Source organism: Cynocephalus volans, chromosome 4, assembly GCF_027409185.1.
Source record: "Cynocephalus volans isolate mCynVol1 chromosome 4, mCynVol1.pri, whole genome shotgun sequence".
Lineage (NCBI taxonomy): Eukaryota > Metazoa > Chordata > Mammalia > Dermoptera > Cynocephalidae > Cynocephalus > Cynocephalus volans.
The window spans coordinates 21648027-21676011 of NC_084463.1; the positions used below are offsets into that span (position 1 = coordinate 21648027).

The 27985-nt window shown below is 51.5% G+C and overlaps 1 protein-coding gene across 1 annotated transcript; it reads right to left on the reverse strand.

The window, feature by feature from the left end:
• Nucleotides 1–5360: 5360 nt before the first annotated feature.
• SLC37A2 (solute carrier family 37 member 2) lies at nucleotides 5361–27092 on the reverse strand. The gene is made up of 18 exons (XM_063094489.1): nucleotides 27034–27092; nucleotides 14369–14450; nucleotides 13820–13913; nucleotides 13609–13687; nucleotides 11876–12011; nucleotides 11608–11684; nucleotides 10672–10838; nucleotides 10007–10044; nucleotides 9558–9710; nucleotides 9130–9220; nucleotides 7605–7667; nucleotides 7241–7326; nucleotides 6715–6763; nucleotides 6471–6544; nucleotides 6174–6252; nucleotides 5946–6043; nucleotides 5600–5664; nucleotides 5361–5388 (listed from the first exon to the last, which is right to left on the reverse strand). Exons 1-18 carry the CDS (start codon nucleotides 27090–27092, stop codon nucleotides 5361–5363), a joined length of 1518 nt encoding a protein of 505 aa, XP_062950559.1.
• Nucleotides 27093–27985: the final 893 nt, after the last annotated feature.

Sequence of the window (27985 nt, forward strand, 5' to 3'; positions counted from 1 at the left end):
ACCTCTTTTCTTAGTTTCCTGGGACTTAAGAATGACAGCTGGTATCCAAAGCAGGGCTCAGTAGCACAAACAGAATAAGAAAGTTCATTTTGATGGTGATGGTTTTCATCACAGCCTGTTGGGGCTTATAAAGGATGTGCATTTATCCCAGGTCCTGCTCTCAGAGGACTCTCAGGGTAGTCACACACGTAACATTTACCTTGTACCTAAATGTTACATGGCCGTCACCTCCATTTGTTTTAAGCTTTGCAGATTTCTTCTGTTTTCCTGTGGTTTTTTTTTTTTCCCCGTCTTTCAATTGGTTGTGCCACAGTTTTACCCTGGGAATATGTATTAGTTTCCTATTGCTGCTATATCAAACTACCACAAACTTAGCGGTTTAGAGCAATACAAATTTATCTTACAGTTCTGGAGGTCAGAAATCAGAAATGGGTTTTATGGCCTAAGTTAAGGGTTTAGAGACTCTAGGGGAGAATCCATTTTCTTGCCTTTTCCAGCTTCTAGAGGTGGCCCACATTCCCTGGCTGGTGGACCCGTCCTCATCTTCAGAGCCAGCAGTGTATCATGTGCCAATCTCTGACACTCCTGCCTTCCTCTGTGATTTATAAAGAGCCTTGTTATTACATTGGGCCCAACATGATAAGCCAGAGTAGTCTTTCCATCTCAAGATCCTTAATCACATCTGCAAAGTCTCATTTGCCATGTAAGGTAACATTCACTGGTTCTGGGAATTAGGATGTGGACATCTGGCAGGGGTGGGGTGGGGGTGGCCATCCTGCCCACAACAAAATATATGGTCCCATCTTCCACTTCTAAGGATTGCCTCCTTCTACTCTCCATCTTCCATCCACCTGAACCCCACCCTCTGTGTACAAGGTCCCCCCTTTATCCACTTCTCAGGATTCCAGCAGTGACTCTCCCCACCCCCACCCCGACACCCATTGAGTCCCTTCCCCCCAACCTCAGTCTTACTGGAAGCCTCATAGTGCTAAGATCTACCCAGAGCTTCTTGCCCTTTCTTTTTATTGCTCTTTGCCTTCTCCTCCCCCAGCCCCTCTCTCTCTCTCTCTCTCTCTCTCTCTCTCTCTCTCTCTCTCTCTCTCACACACACACACACACACACACACACACACACACACACACACACACACACACACACACACACACACACACACACACACACACACACACACACACACACACACACACAGCCTCCCAATGGATCTCTAAAGGAGAAATGCGAAGTTACTGCTTTTTAATTACAAGTGCTATTGTAACATCTATAAGGAAGAACATTTTAAGCTTAATTGAGACCAAATGTGAAGTTAAATTAAATGAATAACTAATTAACGTAGTGCTCCTGCATCAGCCCCGTGTGAATGCTGAGGCCCGGAGAGAAGGCAGGTAGCAGGCCCCTGGTGAGCAGTCAGTGCCCACAGCTGAAGTGGGACCAGGAACCTGGGGCCTGAGAGGTGAGTGCAAAATGGCAAATCTCAGGGCTGGGTTCCCCCAACCTCTGATATTTTTCCCAGACCTCCACCCATAACCAAGTCCGCATTTCTAAGCCCAGGCTCTGAGCTCCCACACTGCTTATCTGCTTATCTCTAGTGTACGCTTATCTGCTGGTGGGAGCGATGTGTCCTATTCATTTTCCAGTCCCTACTGCATAACGTAGTACGGGCTCGAGGAGTATTCCCGTTAATGTCTTCCCTCTTCCACTTCCCCTCACTATTTTATCAAATAGTCATCCAAGCCCTGTTAATTCTTCCTTCATAAGCTGTTCACATGGCTTCCTCCCACTGCTGCCGGAATGACTCTCCCGCCAGCCCTCTCCCTTCGTGGCTGGACTAATGAATGGCCTAGCTCTCAACCTGGGGCACTGTCTCCATGTATTTTTCCTGTATTGTTCATAAACATTTTCATATTCCTGTCCTACCCTTAATGAGACAAATTCCTTGAGGGCAGGAGGAGTTTAATACACGGCTCCCTTCACACCAATCCCATGAAGTAGGTGATGTTATTGCCGTTCTCTAGGTGAGGAAACAGGCTTAAAGCTTAAGTGGTGAAGCTGGGGAAGAGAGGCCCTCAGAAGACCCATTCTTCCTATCCTGACCTCTGTCCTGTCTCCTTTCTGGGAAGCAGGATGAGAACACAGGCCCACACTGGGCTCGACCGTGGGATTGTGTCACCATCTAGTGGCTACTATAGGTAACACAGCATCTCCTCAAGCCAGTCCCTTTAAGTGATGACAGATAAATCTAGTCTTGAGAGAAACATTTGTGAATGCTGAACCTACTGCCATATACTATAGCTCCCTGAGGGCTCTGAAGACTCAGAGGTCCCTGAATGCCTCCTGCTTTCAGAGCCAAAGTGAGCACCAGGCAGTGTGAGCCTTACCTACCTGTTACCACTGGAGTGGGTGCAGCCTGCTTCAGTGCTGAGGTATGTGAGTCCAGCTAACCAGCTAATGCATGCGCTGGCCCACACAGTGTCCCAGTAAATGCCATGTTGTACCTTGTGTGGGGTGCTAAACTCCCAGTTTGCTCCCCACATCAATGTCATGAGCATCCCTTCTGGGAATGCCAGTTGTCACCAGCCCCAGCATGCCAATCTTGCGGTCCTGGGACAGCACTTCAACCCAACACACACAAGGTCAAGAGTGAGTACCCCTTAAATTCTGCACCCACCCACTGTGCCAAGCCCTAACAAGAATGAGCACAGGCACCGCTGGCAAAGAAAATCTGTATTGGTGCTGATGGGCAGCATGGAGGTCAGATGGAAATGCCTAGAGCCAGACTGGCATGGAGCAATCCAGGACCTGTGGTGGTAGGAGCAGATGCATCAGGAGCACTGAGTAGGAAGGGGGCTGCAGGTGGCTCCCAGCCACTGCACCTGAAGCAGCTGCTTGAATGAACCAGCAGTGCCCTAATTTCTTGCTGGTCTTTTCACCCTGGTACCTGTGCTCAGGGCATAGTCCTTTTCCTGTGTCCATTGTCTACTTTATTCCTACAGTAGAGCTAGCATACAGTGGGCACTCAGTAAGCACTGGCATTTCACTTAATACACACACTGGTATATTTAGTCATCCCCTTCTCCAGCACTGGCCCTGAAGTCATTTTCCATGGAGGTCATCAGGGCTGGGACCAGGGTAAGGCAAGGGAGGCATGTGACTCTCAGGGTTGGCAGGTGCATGGGGCCAAGAGTGGGGCCCCTTCCAGTGCTGCAGCAGGGAAGCTCTCCTGCCTCATCCTAGTCCTGGCCTGGAAGAACAGCAGTAATGCTTTATGCAAGGTGGGCAAGGGAGTTCTCAGCAGGATCAAACGTAGGGTGGAGGAAGCTCCAAGTTGGGGAGATACAAAGGGACAAAGAGAGTCTGGGCCCTTCTGAATCAGGGTGAGATCCCTGCCTGTAAGTCCAGGCTGCTTACAGAGATTCACATTTGACATGGGAAGGAAAGAAGCGCCTTTTCCAGGCCTTGGCCCTTTCAAGCCTCCTGTCTTCGAACAAGCAGGAGTCTGAGCATCTCCTAACCTTACTAATGTGGAGACCCCACTCAGCTCTGATGCCCATCACTTCTGCTAGCAGCTTCTGAGCTCAGGCCCTGGAATCTTCCATTTCCTCATGCTTGACAGTCCCTTCCCATGGAGAATCTCCAGTAACTCTAGCAGTCCTATGGGCTGGGCTGAGTTGGCTGGTGTTAGATCAAGAGGCTTTGCCTCACTCATCTATGGAAGTTTCGATTGTTCTGCCCACGGGAGCAATCTGGGGATTCAGCAGGGACCCTCCATGCTCCTCTCCCAGTCAGGACCTCATATTTCTTTGTACCTGCATGAAGAAGACAGAGGTGATGGAAGAGAAAGTGAGACCCGATAAGCTTCTGCCCAGACAGTGGGGAGAGGGAAGGAAGGTCCCTAGGGTCCTTTAATAATTGCCTGCCTTCTCTGCTCTCTGTAGTTAGGGCTCCCTTTCACCTCTTGGGCAGGGAGTAGCAAGGAAGAATAATATAAAAAAACCTTACAATGTTTATGCCATATTTGACAGTTTTACAAAGCTAATCACCTATGCCATCTCATCTCAGCCTCAGATCAACCCTTCCAGGTAGTTAGGGATAAGCTTCCTTGTGTATACATAAGGATTCAGAGGGACAGAGAACCTGAGTGGAATGCCCAAATTCTCATAGATGAGTGAGCAGAGAAGTTGGGGTTGTTCAAGGGCTTTGGATTCCAAGCCCAGCATTCTCTCTGCTCTAGCAAATCGCTGTACTCCCCACACACAGGCCTTCCACAAAGAAGGACCAGCCTGGGTGGCAGCAGTACGGAGAAAAGCAAACCAGCGCCACAGACCCAGGTTCAATGTGAGGCTCTGCCAGGACAGGCTGAAGGCCTTAGGCATATTCCATGAGTTTTGAGCCTCTGTCCCCTCATGTCTAGGTGAGAATATCTACCTCCAAAAATTGCTGAGAGGTAAGCCCGGGTATCTAAAGCTGGACTCAATTCCAGGCACAGAGTAGATGCTCACTAAGTATTCGTTCTTTCCCCTCCCAGTCTCCCCTCGGGCCTGGCGCACAGGAGCACAGGCAGGAGGCAGCTGAGCCCTGCTGTCCAGTCCCCTGCCCCTCCTCTGTGAAGTCCTCCTGCTGTCAGCGCTTCTTCCTGCTCTCAGTTTTCTCCCTGGATGATGCCTTCCTTAAGGGAAAGGGTGTTCTTCTTCACATTTACCATTCAGCCCAGGTCCGCAGCTCCAGCCAGCTCCTCATTAGCAAGAGGCTAACACTCAGAGGGAGAGCCAGAAAGGCCGTGGAAGAGGGTTGCCCGATGATCAGCACCAGCACCAGCCTCAGCCTTTGCCCAGTCACTAACCCATTTGTGCCACCACCACCCCCACCACCACTGGACAGCAGGCAGAGAGCACACCAGGCTAGCCACCCACACTTGATTCGAATTTTGTTTCAGAGGCTTTGATTGGTAGTTGCTTTCTTCCGCATACCCTAGGCAGAGAGGCCAGATGACCTTGGTTTCTGAACTTCTGGAGCATTTGCAGCTCAGTCTGAGTTCAGAGGGAAAACCATTTCCCCATCTCTGCCTCCGCTGTCCCAGGAGGGTATGTCCAAAGCTCTAACAGTCTCCCTCAGGGAAAAAGGCTGCCAACCTCTGGCACCTCAGACTCCTTGGGAAACATTCCCCAAACAGCATGCTCTGCTGATTTGAGAGGGTTTGGAACTGAACCCCAAGAAAAAAGAGAAAGTTGGAAAAAAAGTGACACTGGAGGAAGGAGGACTTGCATGCAGCACTGTTCTAATGGCACATTAGTCACACTGAAGAAAATACTCACAAAAGTCATGGAAGTTGAGGAAAAAACAATCACGGGTGGGTTAGGGCCAGATTAGAGCTATGGAGACACATGGGACAACAGAGGACAGGTTAGCAGGGGTAGGGGGGCTGGGGAGCAGGTTCATACAGCACATCCAAGGTCAGGCTCAGCAGTCCTGAGGTCCAGGTGGACCAGCCTCAGGCTGGGTTTAGAGAAACTGAGCATTGGGTTGATTCCCATCAGAAGTGAGGTTGGGAGAGGTGGGGCTTCAGCTCTGTGGAGGACTCACCCTGTGTCTCTGTTCAAGGACGCCTTCCAGGCCAGGATCTCTTTGTACACCAACCGGCAGAGGAGCTGTGGGGAGTCCAAGGCATGGAAGGAAGGGAGGGAACCATTAGCATGGAGCACATGGGACCCAGTGTCAGGTGCCCAGTGGACTGGCAGTGGAGAAAGGGGTAGGCACATGGTTTCATGTGGCAGAGGGTCCCCCATGAGAGGTGAAGTGGTTCTGAGAAAAGAGCAGCTATTCTCACTGTCGCAGACCCCCAATGGCCACACCTTGGACCTCCAGGGTTCCAGCCTGGCAGGACAGAGCATCCCACCAATACCCATCTGTGTACCCCAAGGACTCCTACCAAGCAGGCCAGGATATCAGCAGTGATGAGCATGTAGAAGACGTTGTTCCAGCCTGTGGGGGAAATGAGCCCAGCCAGCAGAGGCCCCAGAGCTGCACCTGCAGGAGCACAGCCTCATGGGAGGGGATCCAGCGCTTCCCTGCCCACCCGGGGGCAGCATCCCAAGGGGTCCACCCACAGCAAGGCTCAGGTCTCAGCTACCAGGAGTGAAAAGCTAGAGTCACCGACCTACGGAACCGGTGCCATCGATGATGGCTGAGACGGTGGACAGGGCCTTGGCATTGCCCTTCAGGCTTTTGTGAGTACCCTGGGGAGACAGCAGAGCGGGAGGCTCAGCAGAGCAGCAGCACTGTGCAGGACCTGGAGAGGGGCGGATTCGGGGGAAGGTGGTGGCTGGGGCTGGGGATTGAAAGGAAAGAGGGGCTTATGGTGGGTTCTGCAGGACAGGAGGTGAGGAAATGGACCTGGAGACAGAGGCCCTTATCAAGCCCCCAGAGCAGCCTCTCAGGAGGCAGCCCCACTTACCAGGTCAGCGGAGACAGCGGTGGTGATGAGTGCGTAAGGGCCATTGACCAGCGCCCCACAGATGATCAGCATCACTGAGATGGCAGCAGAGACAGTTGGGCAGATGTGAGGAGCCCCCGCAGCCCCAGCCCCACAGTAGGCGGCGGGTACCCCCAGGCCTCAGGCCCTCCTGGTCCCACCACCCATGCCCCCACACCAGCCTCATGGGGCCCCTGGAGCAGTGCCTTTCCTGTGGCCTCCTCACCTGTGGAGCTGATAATCCCGTTCTGGCCAATGTAGTCATACAGGAACATCTGAGAGAGGACAGGGAGAGGCAGAGTCACACCCAGGCTTCCCCACGCTAGACTGGAGCCCTAAAGTCTGGAACAGTCCTCTCCAGCCCTGGAACCCCAGAGGTCATCTTATTCCTTCTTCCCTCTTACACCAGACCTCTCAGGTCTTTAAATGTCCCAGGGATGGAAGATCTAAAACATGGCCAAAAAAAAAAAGTTCTCTCCTATCCATTGCAACCTCTTTCCTTGGTCAAGAAATTTAGCAACTGGTCTCCCCCTTCTCCACCACGGCCAAGTAGTCACTAATCCCTTTCCAAAATTCTCAGTCTGGATCTCTTTCCAAGGCCCCTGCTCCCCTGGTGACCCTCCCTTCTCCCCCTGCATGTGCACAGGGTGCACATACACGTGTCCAAAGAGGCAGACGTGTGTAAATGCACAGACGGGCGCGCAGCTCAGAGCCCTCACAGGCATGTGCTTTACCCTTGAGGTCATACATACCATGGGGGCAGCCAGGATCAGCATGATACAGCAAGTGGTGGCCCTGCCATTGGTGTAGTCAGAGATGAGCCCTGCCGTGATGCCGCCTGGAACACACACTCACTCACACATTGCCACCCCCATGGGCCCACGCCACCCCTCGCCTGGCACCCAGAGCTGCCCCGTCACCCTGTCCAGCGCTGGCCTGGGGCTGGCATCAAGAACCAGCAGAGCTTCTCCCTCTGCAGCCCTCCTCTGGCCCCATCGCTGCAAGAAGACCAAACACGAGGGCCATCTTCTTAGGCCCACCCAGGTGGGCAGGAGCAGAATTGGGAACAAACCAGAGGGAAAGGCACCCTACTGGCAGAGCAGGGCAGGGCCTCACCTATGATGCCACCAACATCAAAGAGCGTAGACAGGTCTCCAGCCTCCTTGGAAGTAAAGTGAGCTGTGGAAAACACAAATACGTGGTCAGACCTGGGGGCTCAGGACAAACATACTGGAGGGCCACTGCCAGAAGAACCCCTGCAGGGCACTGACCCAGTCCTGCTGCCGCCTCTCCAGAGGAAGGAGCTGAGGGCCACGGGCAGTGATTGGCCAGGGTCACATAGTGAATCCACTGTAGTTTGGGACAGACACCCCGTCTGGCCCCTGGCTCACCTCCTCTGCAGAATGACCTTGACCTTTCAGAACAGCCCCTCTCCTGCAGGCCCTGGGATCTGGTGCTGTGGGCCATCTTTCCCGGGAGCAAACATGCTCTCACTGAGCTCAGCCCTCAGCCCAGCCAGCCACCTTCTGCTCCATCCTGCCCCAGCAGCTGCCCCCACCAGGAGCTACTCCCACCCTCCTCAGGCCTCTGCTGATAAACAGAGAAGAATGGGGACCTCGGGTCACAGGCCTTGGCTCTGGATTTAGAAAAAGGAACATCCAGAAGCGTGAACTTTAGCCCCACCCTCCAGGCTGACTAACACTTGAAGTCAGCACCAATACCATAAAACAATCACAGTGTCCTGGAAACCACCCTAGCACTCTGCCACTATCACAGAGAGAGGCTCCTGGCTAGAGCTGCGGAGCAAGCACCAGCTGGAGATGCGGCCATGACTGATTCCATCTCCAGTTCAGAGCAGGCACCGTGTGTGGCCAGGGCTGGGGGGAGGGGAGCGGTGCTGGGTGAGAGACCCTTCACCCTGGTGGGTTTTGAGGCTCCCGGGGCAGAGGAGGGTAAAGCGGGCTGCTCCTTGGTTGAGAACCCCACCTATGGAAAAGTAGAAACCGAGACAAGGTGGACAGGAAACATACTTTTACCACCATGAACGTGACCTCCCCTCATCTGTACATCCTTGGGTGGGGCAGGGAGAGGGGCTGGAGAAAGTAGGTACATGAGATGGGGCAGGAGCCCCAGTGCAGCCCTGCAGACCCAGGCACAAAGGCATCGAGTCCGTGAAGTCCCCTTGGGAGAAGAGCACCAAGTTCACCTCCAGGCTACAAGGAGGGGGGGAGCCCGCAAGGCCGTCTTGCTCAGGCTGGGGGAGGTATTCAAAAGGCAGACCTTCTCTAGCACCTCCCAACCCCACCACCTCAGAGCCAAGCAGCCTGGAGGGGGTTCTCCCCTCTAAAGGCTGGAGAAGAAGGTGGGGAGGATTGCAGAGCAGAGATGAGTCCCTGATCCCTGACTCGGTTCCAAGGGAGAGAAGGTGGCTGGAGTCAGGGTCTGGGGTAGTGTACAGGGTTTAGCTTCCATTTCAATAAATAACTAAATAAATCTCCTTTTACCCTAGGAGAGGTTCAGCAGAAATCCTGCCTGTGTGCTGGAATCACATGCATCACCTCGATGGGCCTCCTGTCCCACCAGAGATGGCCTTGGCCTCCTCGGAGCCATTCCCTTTCGCCTCTTCACTCCTTGTACTCACCCACATTGGCGATGTAGAGGGGCAGCCAGTAGAGGAAGGTGTAACTGACCAGCTTGGCGAAGAGCAGACACAAGGAGAACTCGATCACACCCTGGGGAGCATAACAGAGGCACATGGAAAGGGGCCCAAGGGAGGCTTGGTCCAGTAGCGGCCCCAAGGGGTGGCTTAGCACCTCTCCAGTACTTTCCACCACCTCCACACAAAGCAACCGCAAGTACACATCCAGTTCCAATAAAAGCAACGTGCCTGCTGTTCACTGTTGTTTCAAGACGAAGCTCCCATACCACTTCCCCAAGCAGGCCACCCACCCTACATCTCCTGTAAAGAAATCCTGGAAACCATAGATCACCCCAAACACTGCATCTCCTCATATCCAACAGAAAAATCTAGAGAGCCCCTCTCCTCCCTCCATTCCATAAACTTCTCACTGGGATCTTGAGCGCCCCAAGGAAGCTGATGGCAGTGGGCTCGGCGCATGGCTCCTTGGAACATTTGGGTGCAGTCTCAAGGCTGTTTTCCCTGTTAGAGTAGGAACCAATCCCAGTGTCCTCAGAGTTGTCCTGGTCATCATCTGGCCCATTCTGAGCAGAAGAGAGGAGCCCTTGCTGTGGGCATATCCATGCACCACCTCCTTCCAGCTGGAGGGATGGCCCAGAGGAGAGACACGGGACTCCCAGGCAGGAAGAGGTACATGTCTCTCTCCTGGGTTGGACCAACCTCCTGCCAGGCTCATGGAACTGTGGGAGAGCCAACCCAAGGGCCCAATGTTTTTAGGTCTGTGAAGAAGTAGCTGTGGGCCACAGGCCTCCCCTCCAACTCCCCAGCCCCTCTGGGTGGAGTGGGAGGCAGGTGTGGGGCTGGGAGCGCTCACACTCACATTGTGCTGGGGAGGGCTGCAGTCCACATCTTCTGGGTCTGAAAAAAGAAACTTTCTAAGAAGCTTCCTGACAGACCAGGCCCTCACCTTGTCCTGGGTCTAAGCTGCTCCAGGGGTCCAGCCCCACCCCAACTCCCAGGGTGGCCAGTGTGTGTCCCAGCATGAGACAGCAGGAGCCGGATCAAAGTAGACCAGGTTTGGGGACTGGCTCTCCTGACAACCAGCTGTGTCACTACTGCCTCTTGGACTTTAGTTCTCTTACCCACAAAGTGGCTATAATGCCTGGCCTTGCTAACTCACAAGGCTGTCAGAGCATGGGGAAGGCCACAGCTGTCTGCGCCAGTGTAAGAGACTGTTCACTGTGAGAAGTCCCTTCTCTCCACCTCTGCCGTGCACGCCTCTCAGACTAACCGAGCACCTGCTGTGAGGCCAGGTATTTTAACTACACCATCTCATTTAAACCTGCAGAAATCCTATGAAGTGGATATTATTATTTTGCAAATGAGAAAACTGAGGCTCTGAGAGGTTATTTGTCCAAAGTCACACAGCTGGTCCTCCAAGTCCATGGCCAGTGATCTATCTAGTACATCCAGCTGCTTTTTCCCAGAAAGAAAGAACTGGGAGGCTCACATATGGAGTCTGTGGGGACGGAAGGGTCCACTCACATTCGATGAGGAAGAGGAAGGTGATGATGCCCATCGCAGCAGTGATGGCCCCGGGCACAATAAAGGACAGGCCCCAGTGCCCGTTCACCCAGACGCCTGCGATCAAGGAGCCCAGGATGTTGCCCACAGATGTGTGGGAATTCCAGACGCCCATGATGAGCCCCCGCCTGGAGGGGAAGGTGGGAGGTGGGGAAGGAAAGGGGAGAAGGGTAGAAAAAGTCAAAGGAGATGCGTACTCCGAGTGTCCCGGCCGGGCTCGGAAGGCTGGCTGCCTGTGGCCTCCATGAGGAGCTGACGACCGACCGAGGCTTTCAAAGCCCCAAAGACACAAGTCAGGGAGGAGGGGGAGGCCTTGGCTAGTGATAAGCAGGAGACAGCAAGGCCTGGGGTCCTATGCCCCATGCCCAGCTCCCGAGCAAGCACAGGCGGGAGCTGTCGCCACACTGAGGGCGTGGGTCCCTGCCCCCTCTCTCCCTGTCTGCCCCGCTCTCTTGCTCTAAAGCCATGGTCTGTGGATTGTAACAACCGGGGGTGTGCTACTAGCATCCAGTAACTAGACACTGGGATTGCTGCTAACATCCTACAATGTGGGGGGCAGTCCCCACCACAAGTATTTAACAGCCCAGGAGGTCAATAGCGCCAAGGGTGAGAGACCCTGCTCAAAAGCAACCTTCTTTGTGCTAGAGCCAGTTCGAGAAAACAAACAAACAACAGTTTTATAGGCTTCTTTTTGTCTTCACTCAGAATGGAAGCTCATCTGGTATGAGAGGATGAGGTCTGCATGAGAGCCTGGCAGTGAGAAAACCAGCTGGCTCCTTCGCCACACGTTTATCTCAGCATGTGGACGTCGGCAGCAGCAGCGTGGAGGCCGCTCTCTAATCCTGCCCCCTGAGACTGCATCGGAGCCCTCCCGTCCCTCCCGCCTGTCACACTCACTTGCCCTTCCCGAACCAGTTGCCGACGCAGGTCACCACGGACGGCCAGCCTGTGGTCTGGACGAGTCCGTTGCAGATCTGCGGGGAGAGAGCCCCGGGGGTGGGGACAGGCCCAGGCCGCGCTCCCTATTCTGACCCTCTCAGGTCGGGGAGGCTCACCGTCAAGGCCGAGGGTCACCATCACGGCCGAGGGCCCCGCACACCCCACGCTGCACCCGTGCCCCGCTCCCACGCACGCAAAGGCCCAAGTGCAGCACGGGGACTCGCACCTGGATGAGCACGAAGTACCAGAGCATGTGGATGTTCCAGAAATACGCCAGGCCAAAGAGGGAAGTGAAAAGGCCACTGAGCAGCATTCCAGCCGAAAGGTAATACCGGAGGGGCAGCCGCTCCCCAAAGATGCCGCTGGGGAGGAGAGAGTGGCACTTGTGGGGAATCTCCAGCGTGTCCATGCCTCAGCTGTCTCCCACCTCCTTCCCTTCCCCACCGCAGCGCCGAAGCCACTTGACCAGTGTGACCTCTGTCCGTGCCGCCGCGTGTCAGGGCCAGCTCAGGGCCAGCTCAGTCCCCGCTCACCCAACTCCGGGCGTTATCAGACGCTGCTGTCCATCCTTCTGCCCCTCAGCCAGCTGTCCCCCTGACTCTCTTCCTCTCGGAGCAGCCTCTCGCACCACTGTTATGATTTTAACTACCACCTACATGCTACACAGTCCCAACTGCGTACCTTCAGTCCTGATCTGTCCCCCAGAGCTTCTGGGTCATAACCAGGTGTCTTCTGGACATCTTCTCTTGGATGCTCCAAAGCATTTGAAACTTAGTACTCTAAAGCTGAATTCCTCTTCCCCCTCCTGCCACCCAGCTACCAGCCCCTCGTCCTGCCCCTCAGCTGAGTGAATGGCACCACCATGCACCTGGCCACTCAAGGCAGACCAGGGAACTACCTCAGTCTTCTGTCCCCCAGCCCCCACATTCCATCTCCGAGACCCACCCATTCCACCTCTTCCATACTTCGACCCTTTTCCACCTTTGTCACCACTGTAGTAACTCAAGCTCTTCTCCTCTTGGGCTGTTGTCACATCTGTCTCTTAGCAGGACCAGTCCTCACTCCCTCAAATCTACCTCAGCATCTCTCTCAGAGTGATCTATCTGAAATGTAAATCTGAACATGATACTGTAGGGAAAACCCTTGAGTGACTCGCCTATGCCCACAGCCTGGCCCTGGGGCCCTCTGCAAGTGACTTCATCCTCCAGCCCTGTCCCTTGCTCCTCCCTCTGAATGCACACACTGGCAAACCTGCTAACAGCTCCTGCCAGGGATCGCGCTGTTCCATATGCCTCACTCTGCTCGTGCTATTGCTTCTGCCTGGATCCCTTTCTCCACTGCCCGGCCCAAGACCTCTTTATCAGTCTAAGTACCGTCTCATCCCAGAAGCCTCCCCCGACCCTCTTCCTCTTCTCCAATCCCAGCATGGACTAAGTGACTGTGTCTGAACTCCCAGAGCACCTGGTGGCCACCCCTATCATAGAGCCACCTCACAGTTTTGTCATTAGCTGCTAAGATATTGGTCACCCCTGCTAGGCTGTGAGCTCTCTGAAGGCAGTACCTTGCCTTACCCAGCTTTGAGCACCACACTTGCTATGTAAAAACCAAACTGACTGTGCTGGTTTAGACGCAGCACAGGATCGGGTTTCCTGGCCATCTCTGTATCCAGGGTCATCCTGGAAAGATCCCAGTCCAGGACAAACCATATTCCATCTGCACCCACCAACACTGAGTTTTCCAGGAAAAAGAGCTACTAACACTGGGAATCTACCAGGCAAAGGGGCAGTCTGGGCAAGCGTGGTAAGGAAAGGAGGAAGGTCGTGGGCTTAGTGTGCATGCAGAAGTCTTGTTATAATTCCCACCTGGGGGGCCATCAGCTTTCCCCAGGTTAGCTAAGCAGAGGCAGCAGCTCAGAAGCGCCCTCCTCTGGATGGTCACAGGCTCTGCCTCTATCATTACCTGATAAACATGCCGATGGCATAGGCCACGAGGAAGGCATCGTCCACACCCCCCAGTAACTCACTGTAGTTGTCCTTGTCTGAAAGCAGATGGGAGAGACAGAGAGCTGGCTGCTGGGCTGCACCTGCAGGAAGCCCTTTCTGGCTCTGGACAACCCCTCTTGAGGACGAGGGAATGGGGAGTGGAGAAGAGCAATCTGCCCTGCTCTTACCAAATGGACTCCAGCTGCACCATGTGGTGTCATTGAGACTATGGGTGTCATTGGTGGGTCTGATGATCTCTGAGCAGTTCTGGTGCAGACGGTTCTGGAGAGGCAATAGGATGCACAGGTCAGAGGTCAGCTCACTCAGCCCAAAGGGGAGCAAGCAACCTCCCACTCCAACCTTCCCAGCACTGCTGCTCCCCACCGGATTCCACGTTCCTTCCTGCTGGCACCTCCTCCAGTCAGCAGGAGCTGACTGCCAGGAAAAGCGGCCACGTCAGACCCTGAGCAGAACCAGACAGCCAGGGTCCCTGCCCTCTTATTTCACCCACACTCCCGACACTGCTGTCTTGGTGAATAAACTCAAAAGGAGAGCCTAGGGAAACCCTCCTGGAAGAAAGAGCTACTAAAAGTGGCAGTCTGCCAGAGTGAAGGAGCAGTGTTGGTGACCATGGTAAGGGACTAGGGGTGGCTGTGGACTGAGGTCCAGACCATTCTTCTCAAATGTTTCTGCTGGGGCAGCATCTGCATTCTTCGTTATGGCCAGCCCAGCCTCACCTTGACGACACTGATGGGCTTCCTGGACATGTGATAGCAGGTATAAATGAAGAAGGTCATCAGCAGAACGGAGCCTCGGAACCTGCCGGAGAAGATGCGCATCTGGGTGAGCAGGATGTCCGGCTCCAGCTGGAAGTTCTCGCCACTTTCCCACCCATGCCCACTCTGGCAGCCCCAGGGCCTTGGCACCAACTCTTCACCTTCAGGCTCCCCTTCCAGACACAAGCTCCTCAGGGCAGAGGCCAAGGGGAGGCTAGGAGCAAATGCCCAGAGGCCAGGGGGCTCAAAGGGACCCATTGCCCTGGTCCCAATTCCTGAGGCTCAGCACCAGTAACTTTTGGGAAAGCACCTCTCCTGCTCTGGCCACCTTCATCCCCTTTGCTGTTCTCTGGCCTCACTAAGGCAAGGGTGCCTCTGCGCATGTTTGTGTGTGACAGAGATGGGCCAAGGAGTTAGAATCGCTTTTATTTATTTATTTATTTCCCCCCCCTTTTTTTTTTTTAAAGATGATCGGTAAGGGGATCTTAACCCTTGACTTGGTGTTGTCAGCACCATGCTCACCCAGTGAGCTAACCGGCCATCCCTATACGGGATCTGAACCCGTGGCCTTGGTATTATCAACACCGCACTCTCCCGAGTGAGCCACGGGCCAGCCCTAGAATCGCTTTTAAAGTGTCAGAAAGAACGGGGCGGGGTGAGAAGAGGCTGAAGAGGGAGAACGGTCTGTCTTTAAAGTGAGGTCAATACTCCTTTTAAGCTTAGGACACAGCAGACAGCGTCTGCTTCAGCCCAGACCATAGTTGGAAGGGAACCAACAGTGAGACGGCTGGTGACAGAACCAGGTTCTCTTTCTAGTCCCAGACTGGTCCATTCTGCAGGACAGAAAGCTCATTCTTTCCAGCTGTGGCTCACATATCACATGTGCTGCTCCCACCCCCCCAGGTCCCGTCTCATGCACTGCTCTGGGATGGAAAGAATAGTCGAGTCATGCACCACTCAAAGTTTCCACTGCATGCAGCCCCTTCCCCTCTTCTGAGGGCCTGGGGAAGGGCCTTCAGTGCCCTCCTGAGTCACTGTCGGCTTCCCCAGCAGGCGTCAGCTGAGCCGGGTCAGCTGCCGGCACAGGAAGTACACAGAAAACAGACTACAGAATGAACCCCCAGGCCAGGAGAAAGGGCCAGGCATGAGGGAAAAGGTAGGAGGGGCCCCAAAGCCCTTCCCATCCCCAGCTCCTGCCGCCCTCTGGAAATCTGCTTCCGAACCCCAAACTCTCTTCCCAAAGACGTGTCATGATGCAATGCAGGGTACTACTTGTGAAATAAAGGGGGTATTTCAGCAAAGCCTGAATTTGGATTGGGCTACCAGGCCCCCTCTCACTCCACCCCTGGACTTGAGCTTCTTGCCTGGGTCTCTGTCTCCACGCTCTCCATTGCTCCACAGTTAATCTTCTTAAGAGAACAGAGTTACACATGCCTCCCTATTACTTTCCTTAAAAAATGTCAGTGCCTTTCCGTTCCGTCAAGAATGAAGTCCTAACTATGTACTCTGCATTCTGCACTGCTCTGTGACCCAGCCTCTTTGGCACCACTTCCTGAAGGCTCATGGGTGGATCACAGAAGTCCTCTAGGGACTGAGTCCTATATGGTGACTGACATGGGCAAGGTTGGTAGCAGCTGTGTTTTCCGGGTTCCACCAATTGCCGTATAGCTCAGGACTCTAGTGCGGGTACTTCTGGAATCTGAGGAAAATTCTCTGAATTTGGAGAGCATGCTCAGCTGGCCTTCTGCAAAGAGCAATAGACAAAAAACTACAGCCCTACAGATAACACCAACCCAGTGCCCTGCAGGGCTGGTGTTATCTGTAGGGTTGTAGTTCAGGGAAAAAGTGCTGGGTTGGTGTTATCTGTAGGGCTGTAGTTCAGGGCAAAAGCGCTGGGCTGGTGTTATCTGTAGGGCTGTAGTTCAGGGCAAAAGCAGAAAGCTTTGAGTAACGCCTCTCACTAATTTCTGGGTCACCTCACACAAGTTCCTAAGCCTTTTTGCCTCTGGTCTCTTCATCAGCTGCAACGTAGCTGAGAGCATCAACTCCTTCTATCTCACAAGGTAAGTGAGCACAGGATTTCTCTCACCCTAGTCCCTAGGTCCCTGGTGGTACCGTCTTTAACAACGTCAGGAGCTCAGCTGAGCCAGCCTTGGCTGACCACATGGATATGCCAGGGCCCTTGCCAGGATGTGTGGCCATCAGCTATGGTGACGAATCAGATCCTCTGTGAGTCTGAAAGATCCTCAGAGACCCGAAGCCCCACTAGGGCCCCTGACTATGACTGTTCTTCCATGACAGTGAGGCTGATGCCAGCTACGGAGCCTGATATTGACTGGGAAGCCAGGTTTCACCTCAGCAGAACTGCTGAGCCCTCTCAGGAGCTTACCAGAGCCAAGGAGGGGCTCACAGAGATACCCGGCTGCCAGCCACTCTTCCCTCCCACCCCACTCCCCACCCACACGTTGCTTCAAGCCCAAGTGCAGGACCTGCCCACCCTTCCCCGTCTTTCTCCTGCCTGCGGTCCCAGGTGTACTTCCTTATCTGCTCCATGCCTCTTTCATCTGGAGTCTTGTCCCTCCCAACCCTGGCTGGAAGGAGCTGTGCCAGAAGGGCAGAAACACTCATGCCCATTTCTAATGTCCTGACTCCCTTTGGCAGAAGCAAGACTGTTGTCCCCGCCCACCAGGTGCCCACTACGTGCCAGCCACCGTGCTGAGAAGCCAGCAATAGCGAGAGAAGTCCTCAGAAGGATCTCTGCCCTCCTGGAGCTCACAGGTCAGCGGGGAAGTGGACAGTTAGTATTGGTGCAACAGTACTATAAAAGAGGGTGTCCTTGTGGCAAGAAAGCACAAGTGAGGGATACCAAGCCCAGCGGGATGGAAGCAGTGTCTGGGAAGGATTGCTGGAGGTGAGGCTTTAGTTGCATCTTCAAAAACAAGCAGGAGGTGGCAGGGCCGACCTGGGTGGGGGTGAGGGGATGTGCCAGGGAGCAGGAACAGTGTGTGAAAAAGCACAGAGGTATGAAATAGCACTGCCTGTTTGGGGAACTCCGCCTCCTTTGAGATATCTGGAAAGTGGGACTGAGCCCAGCACAGAAGGAGGGGGACTGGGAAGGAGGCAGGGGCCAGGACACGCAGGGCCTCAGGTGCCCCACCGTGGAGTTCAGGCTGTCTTTTGAGGGTGATGGGAGCCGGCGAAGGGGGCCGAGATCTCCTAGGTCAGGCTGCTTTGGGCACCATCCAGGCTAAGTCAGGTTAAGGCCCAGGGCTCCAGCCTGTTCATTTTGGGGGGAAGCTTGAAGGGCAGGGCCAGTTCCCTGTGCCTTATCCATCCTGCCAGCCACTCCTGGCATGTGGTAGCATCATGGGGGACTCTAAGTGGTTGGTATATTTCAAGGAGTTAAGCTCTATAGGAGGAAACAGCAAAGACTTAGGAATCAGGCAAAAGCTGCTTTTATTTTTTAAATCTGTTTGCTCATCTGAAAAGCCGAGTTTATCACCTTTCTCATAGAACTACTGACAGTTTAGTGAGATGATGTATATAACGTCTTATGTCATTCCTGACACCCAGTGTGTACTTAAAAGTGACAACTAATATTGTTTCGGATTTTCAGATGAGAAGAAGAGCTGGAGGGGCTGAGGCAGCCCGTGCTGCTCTGTTGGGGGAGCCGAATGGGGTCGGGGGCTGACACCAAAGTCCTCCGGGTAGTGGAGGTTCCAGGCCCTGGATTCACCTGGGAGGTAAGAGATGTGGATACCAGCACGGCCTCTCCTCTCTGCCGTACCTGCCTGGGTCTAGATGGACACAAAGATCCTCTGAAGCTACTAGTGCCCTACCTTTCCTGGGGGTTTGGGAGCCTAAGGGGAGGCTGCAATGGTACAGAGCAGAGATTCCAGTGACCCCTATGAGCTCCTCAGGGCAGGCTGGAGAATCTGTAGAAGTCCACACTGGCATCCTGACCTGCCAGATTTCAGCCCTGCCCTCTTCTCCAGCTCTGACACCAACCCCCAACAGAGAACCTGACATCCAAGTCAGCAGCAGTGTCCTGGGGGTAATGTGTTGTGTGATGCCAGGCCTGGCACTGGCCCCCTCTGGGACCTCCTGCCTGGACTCCAGGGGATGGAGGAACGAGCTCAAAGTCACTTGCCAGCTGGGCGCAGCACACTCGGAGCTGGTCCGCCTCTTAGTCCGGTGCTCTTTCCATTCCACTTTGTCAGGTATTCTGAGGAAAAGACCAAGGTGCCATAGTTCAAAGGGGACTGGTGACATTGGTCAGGTTAAGGGCTAAGCTAGGCTGAGGCCAAGGCTGCAAAACTTATAGGAACTCACAGGAAAGATCTGATGTGCTCCTGCAGCGTGGAGAACCCACCAGTTTCACTTCTCTTTTCACGAACCCTCCCTCATGAATCAAGCGGCCCCAGAAGGGGAGCAAGGGACACTTGTGCACAGTGGGCCCTGCCTGGGCAGCCCCAGGATGGCTGTGGGGGGAGGAATGGAGGCCCAGGCTGGGCGAGCAGGCCAAGGAGCAAAGGACATGTGGGGCAAGGCCCCAGACTGCTCCAGGTGGGGCTGGCTGCCCCATGACCCTCTAAGTCTTTGTTAGCAAGAGGTGGCACTTCCTAGAGTCCCAACTCCCCCAACCTGATACTGGTTACTGAATAACCAAGTCAGATAGAAAGGTGGACGAGCTATGTCTTAACTATTAGCTGACAGTCTAATTTATTCTTTTGAAGGAGCACCGTAATATCTTTATCGGTCCTGTTAAGCCTTCGCAGTAGGAATGCTTCTGGGGCAGGAACAAGAACAGTATGTCCCAAAGCGGCATCAGACAAAAACCAGCCAAGAAGAAACCCCAAAGGACCTACTACCACCACCACTACAACAACAAAAAGGCAGCAAGAGATGGCACAGCAGAGGGATGCTGACCTCAGGAGATGGTAGAAACAGGCCCCTTTCCCTGGTGGCTACCTAGTCATCCCTCAGTCCCAGGCTGGGCTGGCTGTGGCTGCAGGTGACCCTGGCACTTGCCCTGAGAAAGCAGACCTGGTAGCCTGTTCTTCGATGTGCCTGTTCTGGGACTTGGCAGATCTGAAAAGGATTGAGGGCACGATAAGAGCCAGGCCAGGGCTAAGTCCCATACTGACACTGGGTGGTGTCCTAGTAGGAAAAGGCCAGCCAGGAACAGATAACTGCAGGGGCAGAGTCCCGAGCCAAGCCTTCAGCATATAAGACAGGACAGGGACAGGCCATGTCTGGGAGGACCTCTGAGGACTGAGGGCACAAAGCTGTCTTGGGGCAGGGAGCCAGCCCAAGGACTCTCCTCTACTTGACACCTTCCTCTAGCTGAGATTCGGGAGCTTGCTTAGAGAGATCGAGTTGATCAGGGCTTGGTCCCAAGATCTGTCCCAAGGAAGGGAGCCATTGGCTAGCAGCCATAAGGAACTCAAGACTTTACAGAAGAGATTAGTGGCTAAGATGATGATCTTTTTTAGGAAAGGAGAAAATATAGAATAGGTTGTTTTGCTTTGAGTAGAAAGCTGAGTGGGGGAACCCAGAATGCTCAGACAGAATGAAAAGATGTGGCTTTAAGCTACAGTTTGAGATTCCATTCGGGTAGCTGGAATAACTCTGGAAGACTGAGTTGGTGATGCTTAGAAGAGGTGGCCAGCAGGTATTCAGTCGGTCTCTCTTCTGGAGAAAGGTTGTATAGAATGCACAGATGGAAACATGCTGACAGTGGCAGAGCTGCGGTCCTGCCCGGGAGCGAGACGCTGGCCTTCCTTTCAGGATTCTCTGGAGGCCTAGCCCCATGCCTCACCCACTCCCCCTGAGCACAGGACCCAGGGGACAAGGCATGAGCCAGAGGCCACGTCTGCTCTCCCACACACCAACTTAGTAACAATCAGACAGGGGAAGTCCTGGGCTTCGGGGACTCTACCCGTGGTGTCTGTCTTCAATTCTGTTGTTACTTTGGGACTGCTCAACTCCGACCTCAGCGCTCAATTGGTACAGCTTCATTGGAAGAAATAAGTCCTCGGCCAACCATATAGACTATTCCAAAACGCTTGCTGCCTTTAGACCAGTCCACGGGGCCTGAGTCAGAGGGCCCTCCCAAAGCCAGTGAGGTGCACCCCAGTTCACTCTTTGTAAGGAGGAAAGAGGAAAGAAACTGCAGAGTGGAAGAGGAAGTGAAGAAAGCAGCTGGGGGAAAGTCAGCAATCACGAGGGGGCAGGGTCACATGCTCTGCCAGGGGCAGAAGTAGGGATAATGGCTTAGCCTCCAGGATCTCCTCCAGGATCCTCATTCTTTTTCAGAGCAGCCTCTTCCTATCATAGCTCATTTTACACAGCTCTTTCTGCTGCCCCTATCAAGCACCTTTTGGCAGCAATCAGGGAAATAAGAGAAAGCTATGTAGACAGCATCCAGGGCCTCTGCTCTGAACGGGGCCCCTGAGGAAAAAGGACATCAGACTTAGACTGAATGAGGCTGAGTCTTAATTTCTGGTTCTGCCATTTACTGTGACCTCGGGCAAGTTGTTTAACCTCTCTAAGCCTCAGTTTGATCTTCTTTTAAATAAGATAAACTCCTGCACAGATGGTTAACAAGGATTAGATGAGAGACAATGGATGTGAAAGTACTTGGCGCACAGCAGGTTCTCGGTTGTATTTGAGTGTCTTTCTCCTGTGACTTCCTAAGGGTGGGTGCCAGGATCTGGCAGTGTAAGCCCTTAGCTACCTCCACAGGGCAGAACCATTCATTGTAGCCACAGCCACCAGTTCAGCCTTGGCCTTTCCAGCTCACATGGGAAGATCAGGGTGTGGAGAAAACAGTTGCGTGGGAGTCTACAGCTCCGGCTTCACCTGCCTGTCCAATCCACCCCCCACCCCCACCCATTCCTGCTCATCCAGCTGCTGTCACCCTGGTGCCTCCTCCCACAAGCTTCTCTTCTCCACGTCCTGAGCTGTTCCCCCTCACAGGGCCCCAGGAAATGGGCCCAGCCCCATAGTACCAGCCACAGTCATCTCTCTGGAAAGATGCCCATGTTGCCTGCTGCCCCCAGACTTTCCCACACAGACGCTGGCACAGAAGGCAGCAAACCAGCCAGGCCCAGACCTAGGCAGCCTCCGGGCGCTCTGTGGTTCTGAAATGTCTTGAACACGCTATCCACACCCATCTTGACAGAGAGGGTCTGACAGAAGAAAGAGGAGCCATAACACATTCCTGGATAGGAACTCCTCAGAGTCCCCGACTTTTGGTTGGATGTAGCTGCCTCTGCACACCTGATGCCACCTGCCTCCCAGCCTTATCTCCAGGGGCTGCTCCCTTGGCAGTCTACACCCCTGCCAGCTGGAGCTACATGTTACCAGCCTGTAGACTGGCTCTGTGTTCACTTCCATGCCTTTGCTGGCTCCATGGCCTCTGTCCAGAATACCTCCAGATTCACCAAGTCGTAGGCTACCTTCTCCTTCTAATGGGGACGAATCCCTCTCTCCACAGACATTTATCAGCATCTAGCAAATAGCAAGTATGCTAGGCACTGCACTAAGTGCTTTAAATGCAGATGGTCCCTGACTTACGATGGTTTTACTTAAGAATTTTTGGGCTCATAACCCTATTGTAAATCAAGAAGCACTGCGACTTAAGATTCTCTGTGCCTCATTATACCCAGATGTTCGATGGGGAAACTAACATTTACCTTGCAGTTCTATAAAAATTACAAATTAACAATGACTGACACGAAGTAGCAGGAAAAGCAGGTAGAATAACAGTTAATAATTAATGTTTACTCAGTGCTTAGTGTGAGCCCAGCACTGATCTAAGTACTTTACACATAGTACTTTTAAGCCTCACAACAATCTTATGAAGTAGGTATTACTATTATCCCCATTTTATAGATAAGGAGTCCAAAGCCCAGGGCCAATCCACCTCCAGCTTCCTACTCCGTTTTCTTCACTTCTGCTTAAATGCTCCCCTTGGGGACATATGAAAGCAGTAAATTTGACAGAGTTCATTTCTAATTTATTTCAGACTACAGTCTTTATTGTGTTTGCCTCTACCCCAGCCTATATTTTGTTTAACGCAGGAAAGGTGAATTGGTTTAACATGTATCTATAATGATAAAATCATCACTAATAAAAATATTAAGAGCTACCATTTATTGCATACTTCCTATGCATGCAATTTGCACATATAATTGCTAACACTTGTACGTGTTAGACACACTCAAAGAGGTAATTTTGAAAAAAGCTGACCTCTATACTAGTCTTCTGAACAACATGGTCCATATGAAACGTACCCTTTGGCACCCAAGACAGAGGGCAGTGCCTTCTGAAATTGCTGACTTATGCGTACACACCCTCTCTCCAGCTTGATCCTTAGTTCCGAGAAGGTAGGACCATGTCTTAATTGTCTGTGCAGGCCTCTAAGTTCAGTGTAGTAATGTAGCTGTAGCAGAACTACATTATGTTTAGTGTTTGATAGGAATCCAAACCTATACTCATCAGGAAGGAAGGAAAAGAACTCCTACTGAGTACCCTCCATCAGCCAAGGGAGGTCAAGAATGTTGACATACATTACCATATTTATCATCAAGAACTCACCTGACTTCTACTGAAGAGGAAACCGAGGCTCAGCAAAATTAACTACTCAAAGTGTTACACAGTGGTGAAAGGATTTCAATCTAGGTCTGTCCTAAGTCTCAGAGATGCTGGAGAACATAGTAGTTGAATTCACACTTCAAAAAGTGTGCAGATTATGTGTGTGGCTGTAGAAAGTCGTGGTGTTATGTGCACTCCTGAGCTCTTCAAAATGCACGTGTGTGACAGATTGTTTACAATGTCCCACCCTCTCTGCCCCTCATTTTCTCTGAAAAAATTACTGTGGTTAAAGTATATAATTAACATACACTAATGAGACTCTACTAGGAACAATAGTGTCAGAGAGGTACAACCTTGTATACATAGTAATGAGATGTGTTTTTAATAAGGGGAAAAAAACAGAGCAGTTATATCCTAAAGTAAAATGACTGGTTGTTCTGGAATAAGAAGGAGGGCAGTACAGGACAAAACCTGAGTGGATAAATTTGTAGAAGTTTGTGGAAAGGGAATTTGATTTGCCTTGGATTATTACAGTATGTACAAATAATGAGTCTGAAAAGAAGCAAATGTGTGCTAAAATTTTGCAAAAGCTCTGTTTCGATTAGTTTACTCACATTATTTTCAAAAAGAGGGCCCCTAGCAAAATCACAAATATTTGTGAGGGGCTAGAAATAATTAGGTTTATTTGATATATTATTATTGATCAATTATATGGGAATAATGGTCAAATCAGAACGGATACTCAACCTTCTCTTGGTTAAATTTATATAAGTAAAATCTTATTATTTATATAGATATTTCATAACTTATATGATGTATGAGAAGTTCCACACATTTCTCAATGCCTTTTCAGTCCATGATCTGATTCTGTTTATTAGCATCTGGCGGTAATTTGCCTAATGACAAAGTATAGTGTTACTAGTCATGATTTCAGTTATGATTTAAACCATTACCTGGGCTGCAACTTTACTTTTTTAATTTGAATCTAGCATCTTCCAGACTATTGGTTTTCAACTGGGAATGTACATTAGACTTTCCTATGGAGTTTTGTTAAAATACAGTTGTTTAGGACTTGCTGTAGATTTATTGGATCTCTTTAGCTCATATTCTTGGTATATTCTTGGAATATTATATAAATTATATGTCAGGATTTTTATACGTTATATCTTAAGATTTTTCCCTCTGTGAAAATTACGTTCATCCATTTTTATAAATTGATGTAATGTCCACCGTCTTCTTTGAAATTAGCCTTATTATGTTTTTAGACATGGTCTAGATTGTTTTTCGTTTGGATTGGCTTCTTCTTGTTTTGCAAATTTCCTTTGGTTGCATTATTCTTGTCATGAATTCTCATCAGATTGTTCACTTTTGAAAATTGTAAGTTAACCAGCACTTTTTAAGTCTCTGCCACCTACATATAGTTTTTGTTTTTCTCTGATGCTTTCTAAAGGTTCAGCAATCAGCTGTAGGCCCAGGTTTTTATCTTTTAAACAAGAACTGTCTCAGGACAGCACTGTACTTACTCTTGAATACAGGCTTCCAGTGGTACTACTTAGACAACTTTAAGAACATGCCAGTGGACTGAGTCAGGAGTTCCAGAACTCTGTAGTCAAGAAGCAGACTAAAGCAGGGGTTTTAAGATTACTAGCCCCAGATCCAGTGGAACAGAATTAATCATATAGGACTGAATGAGCTATTGAGAGATGACTGTCATTTATATTTGGAATACTGTTGATGTTGTTATAGTGTTCTCTTTCCTGGATATATAAGTAAGACCTTTCTCTTTCTTCTTAGTCTATCTGTAGCCAATAATAATTTAATAGACTCTGCTTTTATAAACTGAAATGAAACATTTACACATATCTTATTCTCCCTACCTGACTCCTCAGAATTCAGAGACTGTTATTGAGCCTTCTTGCTTTTCATGGCAATACAAATGTGTGCGTAGGTTTGATAAGAATCTGTCCTCTTTTTTACTAGTACATAATTAGAAAAATTGATTATGCAACCAAGGCCTTACCTGGAATGTTGTACTTGACAAGGATGCCCATTTAATTAGATATAACCAGTCCCTTTTAAGGAACTAAGTTTCCCTGTATGGAGCCAATACTAACAAAACCCTCCCAAGAAAACTGGCTTACTGTGTTCCCTGCCCTCCCTGGTTAGCCCAGAAACCTAAGGATATTTGGGGGAACTTGAAAAGAGAGGAATTTGCCCAAATTTATAGGCATAGCAGGTAAAACCTGGTGGAGACAGTTTCTTGTCTCGGATTCCTAATCTCAGCACAATAAATAATTAAAGGCTTTTAAAAGTCTAATCTAGGATTTCTTATGAAAACTTCCTGCAAACTTAACAAGGCCTATTCGGTGAATTAACACTCTTGCTGTATCTACGTAATCAGATCAGATCTATGATACCAGCTTTATTTTGTGATCAAGAATAATCTTTCTTGGAGACTTTTTTTTTTTTTTCTTAATCAAAACAGGGGAGACTGTAGGAAAAAAAAATCAGTGTTTCAGTGGAAACCCTATGTATTATCTAGAGGATACCTCTCCAGCTTATCTGATTGTTGCCTTTCACTTATCTGATTGTAGCCTTTCATTGACCTTGAGTTATTTTACGATTCTTCTTTGAAATGGTAGGTAACTGATAAGTCATGCAAAACACGTCTATAAATGATAGTTTCGGTAGTCTTCCTTCCCAACCTGTGGGAAAACCATTGTGACCTCAATATTTCTTATCTATAAATGGGTATGTTCTTTGGATTCTCTCTCTCTTTCTTTTTCTAATTGTGGTAAAATATACATAACATAAAATTTACCATTTTAATCATTTTTAAGTTACAGTTCAATGGTATTAAGTCCATTCACACTGTTGTGCAACCATCACCTCCGTCCATCTCCAGAACTTTTTTTATCTTCCCAAACTGAAACTCTGTCCCCATTAGATACTATTTCTCTCTTCCCTTTTCTGGATTCTCTTTTGAACCAATTACAACAGCTTCTGACTCCTTCATTATGAGTAAATTAAATCTTTAACACATGTTCATTTTTATATCCTTACGAGAGTCATGATTTTAATCTTTTTCTGAAAAATACCTTTTAACAGTTCGAGACTCAGAAAGGACCAGGTAAGTAATCTAAATGAGTGAAGAAGGTAGGAAGTAATGAGGACTGTCACCAATTGGAAAGTGCCTAGGGTGACCAACTGTCCTGATTTGCCCAGGACTGAGAGGGTTGGTGATGAAAAACTTTCTGTTTTAAAACCAGGACACATTGGTCATCTTTAAAGCATCCATCCTATCTAAAGGGGACTCCTCAACTCCTATTAATTTAATTTGGAAATTTAGGTCTGGTATCACCACATCTTCTGTTTTTGGCTATTTTTGTTAAATTTTATAATTTGTAAATGATGGCAACTAATATAATATTAAAAAACACTTTGCAGACCAAGCACACTGCTCCGAACTCCAGCCTCTGACGAGGAGTGCCTGAAACCTCTCCAGCCTCCGCACACAGCCCCGCGTGCGGCCTGCTGGGGCCACGCGTGGTCGGGAGGACACACTGCTGAGGTGGCCGCCCCGCTGTGGAGCAGCTCCAGCTCTGCTCTGAGGGGATGCCCTTTCCACGTATGTCTCTCAGGGCTTGGAACCCCTCTCTCCAGGCACGCTGGCAGGACCACTGAGTTCTGGCCTCTCTGTTGCCCAAGGGCTGAAGAACAGAAGGGACGTTGCACGACTCTAGTTGCTATCTTTTCTTCCCATCCCTCCCTGGCCCAGGTCCCCAGGTGCTCAGCGATGTGAAAGCGAAGCGCTCTCGAGGTACCCCGGCTGTGGGCGTGTTTGGAGGGAGGATGGCGAACGAGCCTCTCGCAGGCAGCCTAACTTCACCAGCGGCACAGAGCCGGGGATGCGGATTTGGGAGGGCGTGTGCGTTACCAACCTCCCAGGTTGTCGCTGCCGAGGACCCCCGGGCGGCCCGGAGCCGCTGCGGGCCGTCGCGCCTCCCTCCCCGAGCCCGGCTCACCAACTGTCCCTGGAGAAGGCGCGGAGGAACCAGACTCCCGGAGCCAGGCGAGACCGCATCTTGCCCGACCGGCGCCCGAAGCCGAGTCGACGCAGGAGGGCGCAGAGCCGGATGCGTGTCCCTGGCGGGCTGTCGGCGGGATTTAAATACCCCGCCGGCCGGCCCGCCCCGGCCCCGGGACTGAAGACGGGAGCCCCCGCCCCTTTGCACCTGACCGCCCTCGGGGTCCAGCCGAGCGCAAACCCACTAGCCATCCCCCGCGGCGGTCGCCAGTTGCTTGAGTATTCTCGTGCTTTGCCTCCTGGCCAAGGACTGACAGACCTGATTTTCTGGGGACTCCTGCCCTGTCCGCCGCACTACCCGCCGCCGGGAAAGCGAGGAACAGAGGAACCGAAAGCAGCAACCCCAGACATTGTCAGCTCTGTGTGAAGTCCCCGCCTGCCGGCAGCTGTCGCCGCAGCGCTCCCTATACTGAGAAGAGGCGCTGGCACAGACCGGGAAACTAGGGCACGCTGGAGGGCTAGAACTGACACCCAGTGGTACCCCCGTCACACGGGGCACCCCTGGGAGCTCAGAAGGTTTTTCAGGGAGGACAGGAAGCGGGGCAGGAAGCCCCAAACACACCTCCCAGGCTCCAGCTGGGGCTTCCTGCCCCACTCAGATTCCAGACTCATACCCTACCACTCCCCCTCCACAGACACTGGCTTTCCCACCCACTCCCCGCAGTGACAGTGTCGCTATCACTCCTGCTCTCCCTTCTGGGGGCAAGCAGCCAGGTGGCAGTGAAGGGCCAGTCTGAGGCTACCAGGCAGGGACTTCTGTGCTCTTGAAAGTGACTGCCTCTAGCCTGAAGATTTCTGGGTATGTTTCCACCTATAAAAAGATATTATGAGAGCATGTATATGAACCCAAGGGTGAACTACAGAGGGATGGAAAGTGCAGTATTCACTTG